Here is a 17,762-nt window from a genome sequence, read left to right on the forward strand (position 1 = left end):
TCACAGGCTTTCTATATTTGCACACATTCTTCACCAACTCCTGCCGCTCTCGCAATAGCAAGGGAGCGCCTTCAGTGTCAGACTTTTTCAGGCCTTTGGCTTAGGCTTTCTGTGTATCTGGCTTCATTTCAAAAGTGCTGAATTATTTATTAATGCCTTCTGGACGCTCTGCACGTTTTGAAATATTGTTTGTTGTTGTTTTAGTACATGAAAGAAATCCAACATATTTTTTATAACAGTATACTCAATGGCTATTTGTTTAAATTCTTTGTGAATTCCATTTTTCTATGTTTTTCTATGGTTTGATTATAATTCCTTAATAATTTGAGCAAATTTTTTTCTGTACTTCTTCTTCTTCTTGATTTGCGCAGACACCGCTAACAGCAGCGCGCCAGTTATATTAAAAACTGAACTTCTAAAAATGCTTTTTTTGACTAGTTTATTTTCAGTTGGCAAATTCTTGTTGAATACTACCATTTTCTGACCAGTCGGATGAGAGAGATTTATATGTAGCTGTAGACAAACATTCTTTAGACTACTTTGTTGTCTCACTGGTGTATTGATACAAATGAAACAACGGATATGTCTCTTGCACTTGTATAGTTGTTGCCTGGGCTCATGTAATACTGTCATTGGTAGAAAGTAATAATAAAAACTTATATTTTGCTCATCTATTTATTTCGATTGGTATTTATTTGGCTTTGATTTTCAACAGAATACAAATTCATTGGCTCATGAGCTGTTAATGTTTCTTAGAAAAGTCTTTTTTAATAATTTGTGAAACCTACAAGCTTCTTAAAAATCCATAAGTTTAATTTAAGGACCTTAAGTTTAGGTTAAAAGGTCGGTCCAAAAACAGATTCCATTTGGACAGTTGATAACGCTGGTCTATTTGATACCTGAAGCCGTGGACTCACATTTGCAGTGGTGTAAAAGCCCTGTTATTATTACTTGTTCTGTAACATATGATGCTGATCCACTTTAACTTTTTCATTTACTCAGCCTTCTTCTTGCAGCAAATTTGCCATGTTATGCAATATAAATGTTTGCAGTTAATTTTATTTATTACTCTATGACAAATGATGCAGTAATTCATTTATATGCCCTTATATATGCACACATACTTATATACTGATATATAAATCTGATTTACGTGCTTGGTGTTCTTTCTTTCCAACCTCGATCAATACAGATTGAAATCATTACATTACAACAATAAACTGCTAGCAGAGCATAACGCAGCGGCAAGTGTGGAGATGGAACATCGACAACCGACGACGAGGCGAGTGCGAATTATGCGACGCAAGCGAAATCACAGCAATGCTCTGGGAATGCCATGGCATGTGCAGGGCTTTGCGCGACAACAGGAGCCATTATTGCCCGAATATACTAGTTATACGAGACTGATAAAGCGACACGAGCACGCGAGCCGATTAGCTGCGCCCATGAAATACGAGCAACAATTGGCAGCAGGACCTAGTATAAGTGAAGCGACAGCGGAAGTCACAACGAATGACGGTGAGGACTCACTTGACGCGGAAAAAAATAATGAAAAGATTTATACAAACAACCATAACAACAACAATTACAAACAACATATGGCACGTACTGTTGATGAAGTGGAGTATAGCGTGCGCAGCAATGGAAATGTGACAACGACAATGACGACCGGGCACTACGACGCCATAAATGAGCACACGCTGGACAATGCAACCAACACAATTGCGGCAGCAACAGCAAGAGCTGATGAGTCTATGCTAGCGAATGCTGACGGTGGCAAACGTATAGCAAATCTGCTAGCTGCGAAAGCTTCATTAGAGCAACGACAGCAAGTCGAGCCGTCGGCAATGCCCGGTGATGTGGAAGAAATCACAGCTGCGCCCGGAAATGTCGCATACCCCGACTTGCGTCTGCTGCTCGAAACGCTGTCAGCGATTGATGAACGTGTACTGGTCTTCCTTGTGGTGATGACAATTTGTGTGCTGGTCTATGCATGTGAGTACACACTTGTACTAGGTAGAGGGACCAATAAGCGTGTCACCAGTATGAAGCGAAAAGTGGTTACCTCGTTGTGTCAGGGTTTGGGAAATGAAGGCTGTGAGGGTCACAAATCAGTTGAAAGCAAATTTCTAAAATGTCAGCTCTTGCTTTTAGCACAAAGCGTGTTTTACTGTTATGTGGGGCTCTTCAGAATTTGTTGTAAGTGAGTGAGTTTTTTTTGTAGGAGAAAATGTTAATAAAGATGCAGGGCTTATAGTATTGTAGCCGTGAGCTATAAAGTTATGAACGAAGCTCCTATGTAGTATATGGAATTAGTAAACATAATAAAAAATGGATACGATATTTACGATCCATACACAGAATAATAATTATCATCTGATCAAAGTTGACCTGGACTAAGAAAAGTATACTATAATTTCACATATCCGTACCGTTTACGCGCTCAGTCCGGGTCAAACTTGATCACATAATAGAACAATATACTATTATATGTAACGATATTTCTAAGTAGATGTAGGAACAAAAAAATCTTCAGAACACAAAGGGACTCGAAGAAGCTCAGAAGTATTCAAAGGTTTTTAAAAGCACGCAAAATTACTGACAATTTTCTTATATATTTTTTTTTGAGATTTATTCAAAGTAAGTAACATAGTCCTAGATATATAATAGTTAAGTCATAGTATGCAGTTCCACATAAATTAATAACTCAGAAGTCATTACGTCCATTTTCACATTTGAAGTGGTCAATATAGTACTAATAGATTTCCGTCTAAAGTTTAATTTCCATTTTGCATGCAACATGCGAAACCCATAACACAATTCAAGCGAACTCAATTAAATCATATGGAAAATTTTATTGTGCAATATTATTTACTTATTTATTTTAATTTAATTTCTATTTGCCATCTGCTGCAGCACTATTGTGCATACTCTCGAAGCCGGCAATGAATGAGATCTTCCTGGTGCTGGTGTCTTATGTAATTGTGGGCACATTTGTTGCCATCGAAATCGCCGTCGGCTATGCGACGTTGCCAAGGTGAGTATATTGACTATTGAACAGCGATTGCTTTATCGCAAACGTGGCTTCCATTATATGTACCGATCGTGGGTGCATATGTGTTTTTGTATTTGTATATATGTGTGAAGTGTACATTTATAAGTGTGGACTTGTTTTGTTGCTATAAATAGCACACACATTTGATTTTCTTGTTCATGTTCAGCTTATGAGCACTTTTGTACTCATGATAGTTGGAGTGTGGGCGGAGTTTATGAGTATAATAAGCTGCTGATTGCGTTTGGTTGCATTTAATATGCTACAGTGCTGGTATTGTTTGCAGCGCGTCTACAGAACTTCAAGCTATAGCGTAAAGTGCAAGTTAATAGGCAGCAACGCTCTGCATTTCAGCTATTATATTTCATAGATTTATGTAATGCCTCATTAGAATACGAGCATAATTGGTGTAATATGCAAATCTGTTATGAAGTTAGATGCATTTCAAGTTGAGCGCGCCGAATTGCGTATTTGAATGCTAAAGCTTATCAGATTGAGTTTCGATTTTAAATTTTACTTAAATTAAATCATTTAAATTGTAGGAAAAAATAATAATTACATTACAACTACTGAATCTTTATTAAATATCTCATAAGAATGTCGAATTACTTATTTTTTTGGTTAAAAAACAACAGTATTGTGTTGCTGATAGTCTCTACGAAAAATATAAAAATAAGATGTATATAAATTTGAAAATAATTAATTTGTTACATAAGCAATTTAAAATATTTGAATTATGTCATATCTAGTCAGCTTTTTCATTTGCAAAGAGAATATTAATTGTTAACCACTTGTATCGGCTTTATTGAGATTATACCCTGAACGTGGCATATTAAGTTTGAACGAAGTTTGTAAATCCAAAAAGGAAGCATCGGAGACCCTCTATATATAAATGATCAGCGTGATGAGCTGCGTCGATTTAGCCATGTCCTGCTGTATATACGTCTGTATATACACGAACTAGTCTATTAGTTATTGTTATTGAGATATTGGTCTGAAATTTTGTACTGGTCCTTTTGACCCCAAAAAACCCTGTTCATTTGTCGGTGTCATTGATGTAAAACAACTAAAGCATATAGTTGCTGCACAAACTGAATGATGGGAATCAAATACTTGCATGGAAGGCTTTTTTATTTGCAAAAAATTTTACCAAAACATATAAACTGATCGATAAAAAGTTAACTCCTTATATGGAAAACTTTCTTATTTGACGAGCTAACTTCCTTAAATTTGACACGGTTTAACCTTTAAGCGAGCGCGCGTAGTCGAATCGACCGCGCTTAGTACATTTACATTCATATTACTATTATTACCCATTACATTTTTAATAATTTTAATTACTTTTTTGACAAAATAGACTTTAAGGGCAATGATAATATCTAAGTACAAATAAATAAATAATTACTAAATAATTAGTGCTTTATTTCTTTTATTCATCCCACGGTTAATGATCAAGGCAAAAGTGCAACCTCCGAAAAAATTAAGATACGGATCTTTTTATACACTTTTATGCTATAATAAATGCCAATATATGAAGGGCATTAAAGTCACATTGCAGCCGAACTTAATGTTTTAATTTTTGCTTGTAATATGAAATTCATACACAGTCACGTTGTTGACAATAATTATCGCATTTTATTTGCACTTACATTTTAAGCATTTCATAATACATTTATGCTTTGTCTAATTAATAGCTGTGATTTCTTGTTCGAAAGCAAAAGCCACGAACAAATGAAATCTTTCGCATAAAAACAATTTGGTTTACAATTTTTTGTTGATAAAAATTCGCTCTAAAGCGCATTGTTTTTCCAAAGCGCATAACAAAAGCACTGACACCCGTGGCGTATACGCAACACGCGCTGCTTGTTGATCATATACTAGTACATATATCATATAGTATATAGTACATATAGATACATACATATACATAGTATTACATGTATCGGAGCTCACTCTGTAATGTATAAAAACCACACACACCACTACACCAAGTATACTTCATTAAATTATTATTTCTTGCGCAATACCCCAGGAGTCTCTATTTATCTCACTTATTTCTTTATATTTGTGTCTGTCTGTGTGCATTTGCTAACATTTTTCCCTCTGTTTTGCAGCAAGTCGTACAATGGCAGTTCCTGTTGTGTTGTCTTCATCTACATGACATACACAATGTTGCCGCTGCGTCTGCGTGAGGCCCTCATCGGCGGCATCGTGTTGTCGTGCATGCACATCTACACCAGTCTGCGGTACACAGAAGCGACGATTCATTGGCAGGAGGTGAGTTGCAACGCACACATGCACATACATACTATTTTCACTTGACGCTGGAAAACATACATACATACATACATATATATATACACTTATCATAATAATAAAGTAATATTGCAGTATTGAAGAGAGTGCAGTCAATTTGTTGATGTAGTTTATTATTTATTTCGCAAGAATGCGACAACACACACACAGCCGGTTACCTCACTCTAGAAGTGGGGATATGAGCAATGAGTGAAAATTTTTCTATTTAATGAAGTTCCCTCGCTTCGTGGAAGCAACAGGCGCACAGTTGCTTCTTCTTCTTCTTATTTCACTGGCTTTGCTGTGGCTTAGTTGTTTTGCGCGCTTGTTGCACATCGCATGACTTCTGGGCTGTTTGTCTCTGTCGCTGTTGAGAAATGTCGTAATGCGATCGCTGCAGGATGAGTCGGTATGTTTGCGCGTGGAATTTTTGTCGCTAGAAAAATATGTTGGAAGACGACAGATTAAGTTGATGATGTTCACTGCAGTGCAGCGTGTTTACAGTGGAGTGTGTTCTTATATATGATTACAAGAGCTTATTACCATATATTTTACGGTTGACTTAGCTGGTGGGGATGAGTGGCGCTGAGAATGCAAATCCTTGAACTATTTAAACAGGGGACATTTTTCTTCTTTTTTAATATTTTTGGACTATCTTCATAATAAATAAAATGCTTGAAATGTTGAATGGGAGTACTTTGCTGGCTTCTGTGAATTAGGATAGAAGGTGTTATCCGATCGTAGCAGCTTTGTTATAGCAGCAAGGCCATTTCCCCAAATTTGATCCGAACTGACTTTTTCACTTATGTAAATACAAATTTTTATTACCGTCCTGAAAATAAGCTTCTTAACCAATATAAGCATCCCAACTTTAAATCGGGCTTCAGTACTTTCAGCGAATTTTGATTTTAATTCGGCTTTCTCTTTTTTGGACCACCATTCGCTGGTTTTTAGAACAGTTTGTCTATTTTACTTTTAGTGGAAACGGTTTCACTGCAGGGTTTGTACGGAAAGTAATAGGACTAAGTCGATTCAAAAAAAATTATTAAAGCAGTCGTTACAATTCTTCACAAACTTACAAACTTTGCGTCGATGCAGCGCGATTTCAAAGCATTGAAGGCCTCACGAAAGGCATTCTTCGAAAAAGCCTTAAGAGCCGAGGCGCATGATGCTTGGATCCCCTCTGTCGTCTCAAAATGCTTGCTTTTCATCGGCTTTTTCGGGCAAGGAAGCAAAAGAGGACGGAGGCCACATCTGGGCTGTAGGGCGGCTGCGGAAGCGTTGGGATGCCGGCCTTGGTTAGGCAGCAGCTCACAGGAAAGGCGGTGTGAGCCGGAGCGATGTCGTGATGCAACTTTCAATCAGCTGCGATGGCTTGTCGGACCCGGTTGACCCTTCGTTTGAGTCTCTTGAGGATTTCCACGTAAAAATTGGCGTTGACGGTTTGTCCAGGATGTTGGACGATGGCTTTGATGTCAAAAAAGACAATGAGCATGATTTTCACTTTGCATTTGCTCATTTTTCCGGTTTTCATCAGCTACCTTTTCACGGCCCTCCAAGAAGGCCTGATGCCACCGAAACACCCCACTTTTTGCTAAAGCAACATCCGGAGAAATTAATCGTGTACATCTGCTCTAACGAACGCTGCATTTTCGGCTTGCACCACTCACAGAAACACGTCGCGCGAAAATGTTTGTCCTGATTCTCTAGGTCCTCGGACCAGCCGCTCGTTCGATAGGTCGGAGCGCCCTCTACTGAATCCAGTCGGTGCGCGCACGTTCCGAAATACAGTCGCGGCGGAAGAAATCAGTCTTATTGCTTTCCGGACGAACCCTGTATATGAATTGCTATAAAAGAAAAATACTGTTTTTCATACCATTTCTTGTTTAAACTTTACTATCATCAGTACAAATTTTCGTGAACAAAAGTAATAATTTTAATATGATTTAATTTAATAACGTGTTAAGGAAACACGAGTGCTTTACAAATTTTACTTGTTCATTTTAATTCTACGGAAAATGCTTTTGAAAATATTCACTTATATTAGGGTGGTGCTACCAAGCTGCACATTTGTAGAAGAATTAAGTTGTTTTGATATATTTTGATATCGGCTTTGGGGCTTTAGCAAAAAATTATGTTTGATATGCCAATATTTACAAAAAAGTGTAAAAGTGTTAAAAATAATCGCTTAATTAATATTATAATTATTTAGATAGTAAAGCATTTGAATAAAGGATTTTTACAAATTTTCTCGATTTTTTTTACTACTAGCGGAATGGAAATTTCATATGAACCTTCATCCTAAATGTAGGCAAGAAATCGTAATATTGGCTACAATCACACTTAAAATAGAACAAGAAAAGGTTATTCGTATTTTGCACGTAATCGTTGAATCCAAACAAGTCTGGCTTAATTTTAATACATAATTTGATACACGAAGGGAAAATTGCAATAAAGTCCACCGTATTTAAGTTTTGCAAGCTCTTATATTTGTATTGTACTTGTGTAAATGAGTTTGTCTGCATAAAATTATTTAACAACATACTCAAATATTCATGCATTTTAATAATGTAATAAAAGCATGCAACCGCAGTCAATCAATAGCAAAAAACACACATACATAAAAAGCAGTGTTATTTTTCCATTGCTTTAAAATGTGTACGTACAATTATATATTCGTAAATTGTGCATTTTATATATATATATATATATATATATGTATATATAGAGATATAGAAGTATGTGTTAGTATACTATATGCTCTCCTTTCTGCAAACTTCATTGACTTAAATCAATTAGATGTGCATGTAATTGAAAATTCCATATTAAACTCATTTTCAGGTTATGCATTGTAGGTATTTATATACACAGGTATTAACGGTTGTTTGCGAAATGCTGTTATAATGCCTGCATAAGTTGTGGGAATTAGCACACGAGCAATGTTGTATGGTATTGTACAATATTGTGTTGGCCACAATAATACAAAAACAGTTTCCATTTTCATGGCAAGTAACTTGCAATGAAAGAACATTTAATGTTTAAAAATATTACGTGCGCTCGTTCGTCGAATATAAAAACAATATAAACAGTTAAAGGTTAAACCTGTAAAACGATTATTATTAAAAACCTTAATTAAGTTAGTGCAACAATTGCATTTCGAATGATTCCATGGCGTTTATGTAGAAATACGAGTAGAGAAAAAATTGTGTGAGAATCATTTTTTTTATTTCGAAAACGATTTTGATTAATAATAACATACAATTATTTGACATCTATTGTAGTAGATTATCCAATAGAATAGTTATAATTAATAAATTAAATAATGGATTTGATGGATTTTTAAATTACTTTTGGAAAAAAGAATTGCAAGTTTACGTTTCCCTTTATGATATTAATCGTTCGAGTCGTAGTTTTGCCTACAATATATTTAAAATTATATGAAATTTTTAATCAATTATACAGGGTTTGTCCGGAAAGTAATAGGATTGATTCTTTCCGGATAGAGGGCATTCCTAGCTAACGAACGAGCGGCTGGTCTCTCCGATCTCCGATCACGTGGAGAATCAGGACAAAGATTTTCGCTCGACATGTTTCTGTGAGTGGTGCAAGCCAAAAATACAGAGTTCGTTAGAGCAGAGGTACGCGATTCAATTATGTGTGGAACTCGGTAAATCTGCGACAGAGACGTTTTATATGAGCAAGCAGGCTTACACAGATGTACGAAGTGGTGTGTTTCGATGGCAGTAGGCTTTTTTGGAAGACTGGGAAGAGGTCCATGATGAAGACCCGAAGAATGAGCAAATCCAAAGTGAAAACGATGCTCATTGGCATTGATGACATCAAAGGCAACGTCCACCATGAATTTGTTCCTCCTGAACAAACGGTCAACGCCAAGTTTTACGTGGAAGTCCTCAATAGACTCAAACGAAGGGTCTATCGGCTCCGAGAAAACAACGCAGCCGATTGAAAGTTGCATCATGATAACGCCCCAGCTCACACCGCCTTTCTTGTGAACAGCTAACTAGCCAAGACCGGCATCACAACGTTTCCGCAGCCGCCCTAGAGCCCAGATGTGGCCTCGGGACTTCTTTTTTTCTTTCTTTGCCTGAAAATCCCTAGCAATATGCACCTCTCCTCTCAAAGCTATTCCGGAGAATGCCTTCCGTGACGCCTTCAATGCTTGGAAATCGCGCTGGTAGCGCTGCATCGACGCAGAAGGGGCCTATTTGAAAGGTTTTTAAAGAATTGTAACGATTGGTTCAATAAATTTTTTGAAATCGACTCAGTCTTATTACTTTCCGGACAAACCCTGTACATTAGCATTGGAGGAAGTATGTAGGCAACTTCGTTTTGCTTAGGCTATATGGTGAGATATATTGTTATTAGTCACTTAGGGACAGACTTATATCTTAATACAACGTGCGTTCCAAAGTAAACAGGACTTAAAAAAAGACAGAACAAGTGGTTTTTTCGGCAAAATCAATTTATTTTATTCAAAATAGTCCCGTTTTGCTTCAAAAGCATGTCGAACGGTCCAAAAGCATGTCGAACGAATGTTTTAGCTCGTTGGCCGGTATGGCCGCCAGTATGCCGGTGCAAGCTTTTGAATGGCCTCTACGTCTGCATAACGCTTTCCTTTCATGAGCAAATGCATTTTTCCGAAAAGAAAGAAGTCGGTGCCATATCAGGTGAATACGGAGAGTGGTTAATGGTTAAAATGTGATTTTTGACCTCTTTAATGATGTCCTTCGAATGTTTGATTCTGAGCAATTTTCGGTCGTCAGTCAATTCGTGCGGAACAAACCAGGCAAAGCCTTTTCGTAAGTCCAAATGTTCGGTCAAAATGTGATAATTCGATGTTTTGGAGATGTTCAATTCCATTTCCATGAATTGCAATAATGATTTCGGCTAATTTTTGATGAATTCCCGCACAGTTTCGATGAAATTTCCGATGATCACGGATTTTGATTGGCCCACATGTTGATCGTCATTTACGTCCTCACGACCACTTTGAAAACATTGAAACCACTCGTTCACTCTGCTACGGGATAGGCAATCATCGCCATAAACTTGCTTCAAGAATTGGAACGTTTCGGTAAAAGTTTTACCAATTTTAAAACAAAATTTAACGTTGGCTCTTTGTTCGAAGCTCATTTTCGCACCGATAACACAAACATACTGACACTTAAAACGCAATAACTTCACTTCCAATCTATGAAATGTGATGGACACACCCTGGATATCTAATCAAGGCGCTTTTCTACACTCTTGGCGAATAAAGCTAACATCTTCTGAGACTTATGACTGATATTGTTTTAAACGTGGTCAGTTCGTTTGTTACATAATTCTGCCTACGTTAATTCCTCAGTTGTACAATATTCTTCTGCTCAGCCTGCATTCAATATTGTGCTTGAAGTAAAACACAAAAGAGGAGTCTAATAAATGAAATTATAAGCGAGCATTCAAATTGTATACACAATCGTAAATGTTATATGAATGCATGCAATATATACAACATATGAAAGAGAGTAATTCCAATTAAAAGCGTTCGGAAATTTACACTCTAGAGCGAGAAAGAATATTGCTATTTGATTTTACGCCCAACTTTTAGCCTTTCCGGTGCACTTTGTCGCCCTGATTGTTTGCTTTCAGTTTTTATACTTTTCGTTCAAATCTGCTGTGGTTTTACTAATTGTTTGCCGGTCAGCAGACCTAAACATTTTCAAGAAAACTTAAGGCAGTGCGCCAATTGGCCAAATTGTGGAGAAATAGCAAACTTTGTATGAATGATAAAAAATGTTCTGAAAGCCGTTATTGGTCCATAAGTGAGACATCCAAAATGACTATGGAAATACTAAATATAAAATTCTTTCTAATAAAATCCTAAAACTTCCAGTGTGTAAAGTAGCCCACACATACTCGTATACATAAAACCGAATGCACTCAGTGAATCTTCCAGTACTCTTACAAGTTAGCTACAAAAGAAAAGAATAAGTGCAGGGAAGACATTCAATTTGCTGGCGGCAAGAACAGATGTACAACAATGGAAACTGACAGGAAATTACAGTAAGCGCGGCAAAATCCGTTAAACGAGCACTACGTGAAGCAGAAATATAAACGAACACATATATATTATATATGAATGCACCAAAGGATGCTCCGTGCACTTGTGAAGAATGCTGCAAACACTTGTAGTTCATGCATAAGACTAACTTAATAGGTCTCTGATTGTGGATACAAAAAACGAGCGTACACACACACACATAGCCATAGATACTGAACTCACGTGTAAAAGCGACAAGTACACCGCCACAAATAAACCAACGCTTTCACTTGCAATTGCAATTTCTTGTGGCATGCCACATGCATGGCTTGCGTTCACAAGGCAATTGTGTTTGCCTCTCTTCGCCACAAACATGTGTCCGCTCACACACACACCCACTTGTACAATACAAAATGTGTGCACAGTGGCACTCTGCAAGCCATTCTTAAACGTTTCCCTCCACTCGAGCTGTGTGTGCCTAGTTGCAATAATAGCTGCATATATGCGCCGAATAGAATGTGATAAATTGTTCCTTGTTGCCACACATTTCCACATGCTTTCAACCATTTATTCATTTACTTTATAACAATTTTCTGTTTTTCACTTCTTGGTCACAACTCAACGTGCAACAGTTGTTCTGCAGCCTCTTGGCATTATTCCTCTCCAATCTGACGGGCATTTACACACACTGGCCGAAGGAGAAGGCGCAACGGAAGGCGTTCATCGAGACGCGGCAGTGCATTGAGGCGCGCTTGCGTACGCAGCGCGAGAATCAGCAACAGGTGAGTAGTCGCAATTCGTATTCTCTCAAAAACGGCTCACAACTTAAAAAGTGTGAGTGGTTGTAGCGACATGCATGTATATGTGTGTGTGTTGAATGGTACATGTCACTTCGGCTTTATACTATTCCCTTATTTTTTGCCACTTGTCAAGTGTCGAGTGATGGTGCTAGCGATATTTCTAGAAGTGGGTTGTAGAAATTTCGGAGACCTTATATCTCCGATACTTTGTAAAATTAGTTTTCCATGCAGTCTCAAAACAAAAACTAATATTTTAATGCATTTTTATAATCGGTTATTCGTTTTATAAAATTTTGGATTTTGATCCTGTGGTCGATCTTTGGGAAGGCCTCAGGAAGAAGCTGTCTAACGGTGAAGAAGATTTTTCTGCTCTAACTTATCTCCATTAAAAATTCAAAAAAAAGTGGAAATACTTCTAAAAAGAAATGAATACGGATAATGATCGAAAAATTATTCAAAATTTTCATTTTTGAAAAAAGGCGTCTATTCCAAAAAAGGTTTTTTTTTGTAAAAATTGGTCACTCTGGCTTAAAAGTGGAAATTAATATCAAAAATTCTTATTTCTTCGATCATTACCTGACAAATATATTTAAAAAGGTCAGATAAAAATTTGAACTCGATAATAGAATTTTTTCTCACCGACTCTGAAATCATCGTTTTGAAAAAAAAAACAAATTAAAGTTTTGTTAGCTGATTGCACTAAGTTAAAAAATTCTCACAACTATGATCATATCTCCGAAAATTGTTGTGACAATGTTTCAATTGTTAGATTTACTTTGAAAAAAGGACGTAAGAATCTCGGAGACCAATACTGAGTATAACCCAATACAATTGTCTACCTTTTGTTTTCAATAAAAGCTCATTCAACCCTAAGCTACATGAGCAACGAAATTTGAGTGTTAACCTAACAAATTATTTTTTCTTTCCGATCCAACTAAACCTCACCAATCACCCGGCAACAGCCAGTAATTCAAATCCACATTTCCCTGCAAGGCCTTCATTAGGAAGAATTTTCCACATTCGCTCTGAGCTCTGGCGTCACGTCGCCTGCAATTTTTTGCACTTTCGCTCGACATTGTTTGCTTTCAGCGGTGCCGGTTAGTAAACTTACCAGTCACATATTGTTTTAGTGCATTGCTCCCTGGGCGAATAGGTACGAGTGTACCTCGTTAGCGCGTTGGTGACTGCACGTACATGTGGGCGTGAGCGTGTGGGCATTTTCCACACAACACACACACGCGCTTATGTGAGTTTGCTTTTGTTTTTGCTCAAAAGCTTAGCTGTGTAATGTTCTTTTGTGCATTCTGCTGCAGTGCGTGCAGGGCGGGACTCCCACAGTTGACACCTCGTAGCGCACAAATCTGCGGTTTTCCACTACACATCATTCACCGGCAGCTTAACACATATTTGCCGCTTTTCACCAGCATTTTGGCTTTTATGTCACATTTCATATTCATGGCAAACCAAATTATCGGTGAGTATTTGCAGGGGATATACAAGGCTTGCGAAAAGAGGATATACAGAGGATAAGCATTCAGAGGAAGTGAAGTTGAAGAGTTTTCGTGAGTTTCCGAGAAATGAATAATGCTTTAGTGAGCTATTATTCATGTTTGTTTCAAAAGCTAATTTGAATAGTCACATTATATAGTTCGATAAATTTGTATGTCTATGTGTATGTTATAAAGACTACATTAAAATGATGGAATTAATTAAGTTAAACAAAAGCCAGTAGCTATTGAAATGCGACTTTGGTAATTTCGATTGTTATTACCTTTAGTACATGGCTAGGAAAGTTCGCGTGTATTAGTTAATTTGGTTAATTTCTATAATATCTGAGAAAAGTTAAATTAAAGAGCTAATATGCTTTACCTTTGGGCATTTGAGAATAGGTTTTGAAGTCCCCTAGAGGAAAACTCGTTTGGAAGTGTTTTAAATCGCTGGTAAATCGAATATAAACAAAATTTGAGATTTTTATCAAAATCAATCTTTGGTGCCATCTGTCGGTGGTCGGCCAGTTCTTCGGAAATGTATACTGTATACATTTTTCGCCACATTTTTTCGGAACAGTTTATATTTATGCATTTTTAAATGGAAACAAATATAAGTATATCAGATAACGATGGGGAGAAGATTTTATTACAGTTAAGGTGATTCAGTTTTATACAAAACACAACGCTGCAAGTCATGGAAAGCCTTCAAAGACAGTCGAGTTGAAGACATATCTCGTTCTTGACGAAATTTTCAACTTATGAAAATAACAAAAAAATGAAGGATCTGGTGCTTGAAAATCGTCACGCAAGTGTTAGAGAGATGGCAAGAGAGTTCGAAATCTCTCCCAAGTCCGTTGTAATGATTTTGGTGGATATTTTGGGCATGAAACGCGTTTTTGCTAGACTCGTCCCGACTATTTGAACTTTTTGCAAAAAAAGTACCGAAAACAGATCTCTTTGGATAAGGTTACTCGTGCGAATTCCGATCCCACATTCATGGAGAACATTATAATTGCCGATGAGATATGAGTTTATGAGTTTTATATGCAAACAAGTCAACAATCATCGGAATGAAACCCGCTGTCAGATCGCAGAGATAAAACAAAAGTCGCTGAAGGAGCTAAAGGCCATCGTAAAGAGTTCTTATTAAAAGTATTTCGAGGAATGGAAAAATCGTTGGCATCATCGTATTACATCTGCTGGGGATTACTTCGAAGGCGACAAAATAATTTTTGAGTATTTATAATTTCCGGGCACTTTTTCGTCGCAATGTATATACTTGTGCTTTGTACTGTCATTTCTAGTATTTTGATTGCCAAATTTTTCTCCGAGTTTAAATTCGTTTTATTATATAAAAGTGCTGTGTTTCGTGAATATCAAAGTAGTTAGGTTAGTGAATTCCCCAAATAAGTAAATGACGCTTACTTACTTTGAGTGACGGTTCAACGCTAAAGTGTGCAGTGCACAGTAGTGCGCAATTTTTCCTTGACCTTCACTTCGCTTTGACTTTTCCAATTTAAAAGCGCCGCAAATAATCGAAATGCCGCAAGTGTATCTTGTTTAGCATGTAGTCCGAAAGCCCTAAGCAAAATACTGCAAAAAAGTAACATTTTTTATAATCTTATATCGGAGCCAGTAGTCACACTTCACCGAGACCAAAATGCAGTAGCGGCTGGCTTGACGATGTTGGAGATGGTGTTGCAAATGAAAAAGCCGTGCAAAAGAAGAGAGAAAGTAACTTGCATTTCATGTGCTACATGCATAAAGGTTTACATGTGTGCATGTGTGTATGTGTGGGTGGGTTGGTAAGAGATCGTATAAGCTGAGCGGCGTTGTCTGAAGCCAAGTCTACCAAAAGGCGCAAAAGTCGCCAAGTTGCCGCGAAAGCACATAAGTACATAAGTAAAAAAGTTCAGAAAGCAAATAATACTTTGAAAAGTTGCTCCAACAAAAAGTAAAATAAGTTACAATAAAAAGAGTTTCATCATTGTTCTGCTGCGGAATTTTTTCCGACACTAAATTGTTGTTTATGTAATATGTACATATGTAAGCATCCGTTTAATTTTTACAAAGAGAAACAAAATTTTTCTGGCTCCCCAATATTTAATAAAAATTTCTTTTTACATTGTTACATTTGTTTCTACATTTTTTTTCTTTAATTTGATTTTCCCCCTTCAACCGCAATTCAATTTATTTTGGGATCAATTATTCAAACATTTCTGCTTTAATTTATTTAATATTTAAGCCAATTTAATTCGATTTTTTCTTTGTATTTTACAAAGTGTTTAATTTCATGTTGTTGTTTGTGCTTTTTTTTGCATTGCCGCAGGAACGTCTGCTGCTGTCGGTGTTGCCGCGTCACGTTGCCATGGAAATGAAGGACGACATTGCAGGGCAGCCACGTGACACGCAGTTTCACAAAATCTATATACAACGACACGAGAATGTCAGGTGAGTCAAGGCTGAGTCAGCAAAAATGAGTTGGATTGATATTTTAGCAAGTAACTGTATAAATATACAGACATGTATAAATCATTCTCACGTACCAAATCACGTAAGTTTTAAGAAGTACCGATTTATATTGTAAACATTACCGTTAAAGCTTGTCTGAACAATGTATTTTGATGTTCTGAGCATCTTATCCCTGACAAATGGCAATCAGTTGCTATTCAGTTGTATTTAGTCACAACTGTAAGAAAGCTAACCTTTAAAATCTCCATTTTGCCACCCAGAAATAATGAAGATCCATCTTCAGAACAATCACACTTTCATTCATCTCCATTTCGCTTGGCAGAAAAATAAATTCTGATAAAAATGCAATTCGTATTCTGATATTTATATGAAGGTAATTTATGGCTGACAAATCCACTCATTAATATATTAAATGGAAATGAGTTACATGAATTAGTGAAATGTTATTAGTTTGTTAGTGTTGAGAATTATTTCCGCATCCCCCGCTACGAGACTGATCTGAAGAGAGATATTGAACAGAGATAACAGAGACAGATAGTGATAATTGCGGTAGCTCTAAGAACACAAAAGTCAAAGTCAATATACCAGGTTGCTCAATAAGTTTTGTCGTTTGATAAGAAAAACTTAATTGTATGATTCAAAATACACTTTGATATTCAGTATAATCTCCCCTGAATATTAATATAAACTGATGCCATAACCTTCTGGGCCGATTTCCGGACACAAACCCGTTTCGAAGCCGAACACCCAGGTTCACACCACTCTTTAGCCATTTATTTTGATTCGGGATCATGGTGATAGACCTAAATCGTATCCATAGTAACGAAACGACGCACAAAATCCATTTTATTATTTTTTAAACGCTCCGAAAGTTGCTGAGAAAGTCGCATTCGAATGTGTTTTTGTTCCATTGTTAGCGAATGCTGCACACAGCTTTTTAAAACCCAAAGTTCCACTTAAAATATGGCTCACACTGCCTAATGAGATGCGTAGAACCTCTACTAAATCTCTTTCGGTCAATCGACGATCTTCCAAAACCATATCCTGTATTTTGGCTATGATTTTTGGTGTTGATGCGCTTTTTGGATGTCCTTCACGTGGATCGTCTTCAAGGCTTGTACGACCACGTTTAAATTCAGCAACCCAACTTTCTACTGTTCTAGGTAAGCAATCATTATACACTTTTAACATTCGTTCGTTAATTTCTTCCTTCCTTCCAAAAATAAGAATTTATCACTGCACGATATAATGGCAATGAATACAGTATGCAACGGTGCATTAGCTTGGTGCAAAAACCAAGAGTTGTCGGTCCATAATTCCGAGATTTTTTTACGAATGGCTTCGCGTAAACGGCGCGTAACTCTCAAATAGTATTCACTGTTAACAGTTAACACGGCACTTCGATAATCGAAGAAAACTGCCAACATAGACTTGATTTTTGACCTAGTTTGACATGGTTTTTTCGGCTTCGACATTTAAATTAATCTTTAATAAGTCTTACTATTTTCTTAAGTATTATAATGCCTTAAAAAGTAAATTTTCGGTTAAATTATCTTCTTTTATATTATCCAGCTACAGGGTCATACAAACCACAGTTTAAATTTCTCAAA

The 17,762-nt window shown here is 36.8% G+C and overlaps 1 protein-coding gene across 1 annotated transcript in view; it reads left to right on the top strand.

The window, feature by feature from the left end:
• Positions 1 to 17,762, top strand: part of LOC120776918 — a 75,965-nt gene that overhangs the window by 12,904 nt on the left and 45,299 nt on the right. The window contains exons 6-10 of the mRNA XM_040107989.1: positions 1,193 to 1,995; positions 2,917 to 3,037; positions 5,167 to 5,329; positions 12,023 to 12,172; positions 16,010 to 16,131. Of these exons, the coding sequence (XP_039963923.1) occupies positions 1,193 to 1,995; positions 2,917 to 3,037; positions 5,167 to 5,329; positions 12,023 to 12,172; positions 16,010 to 16,131 (1,359 nt within the window). The remainder of the gene's footprint in view (positions 1 to 1,192; positions 1,996 to 2,916; positions 3,038 to 5,166; positions 5,330 to 12,022; positions 12,173 to 16,009; positions 16,132 to 17,762) is intronic.

The sequence above is a fragment of the Bactrocera tryoni genome, chromosome 5 (assembly GCF_016617805.1).
Source record: "Bactrocera tryoni isolate S06 chromosome 5, CSIRO_BtryS06_freeze2, whole genome shotgun sequence".
Lineage (NCBI taxonomy): Eukaryota > Metazoa > Arthropoda > Insecta > Diptera > Tephritidae > Bactrocera > Bactrocera tryoni.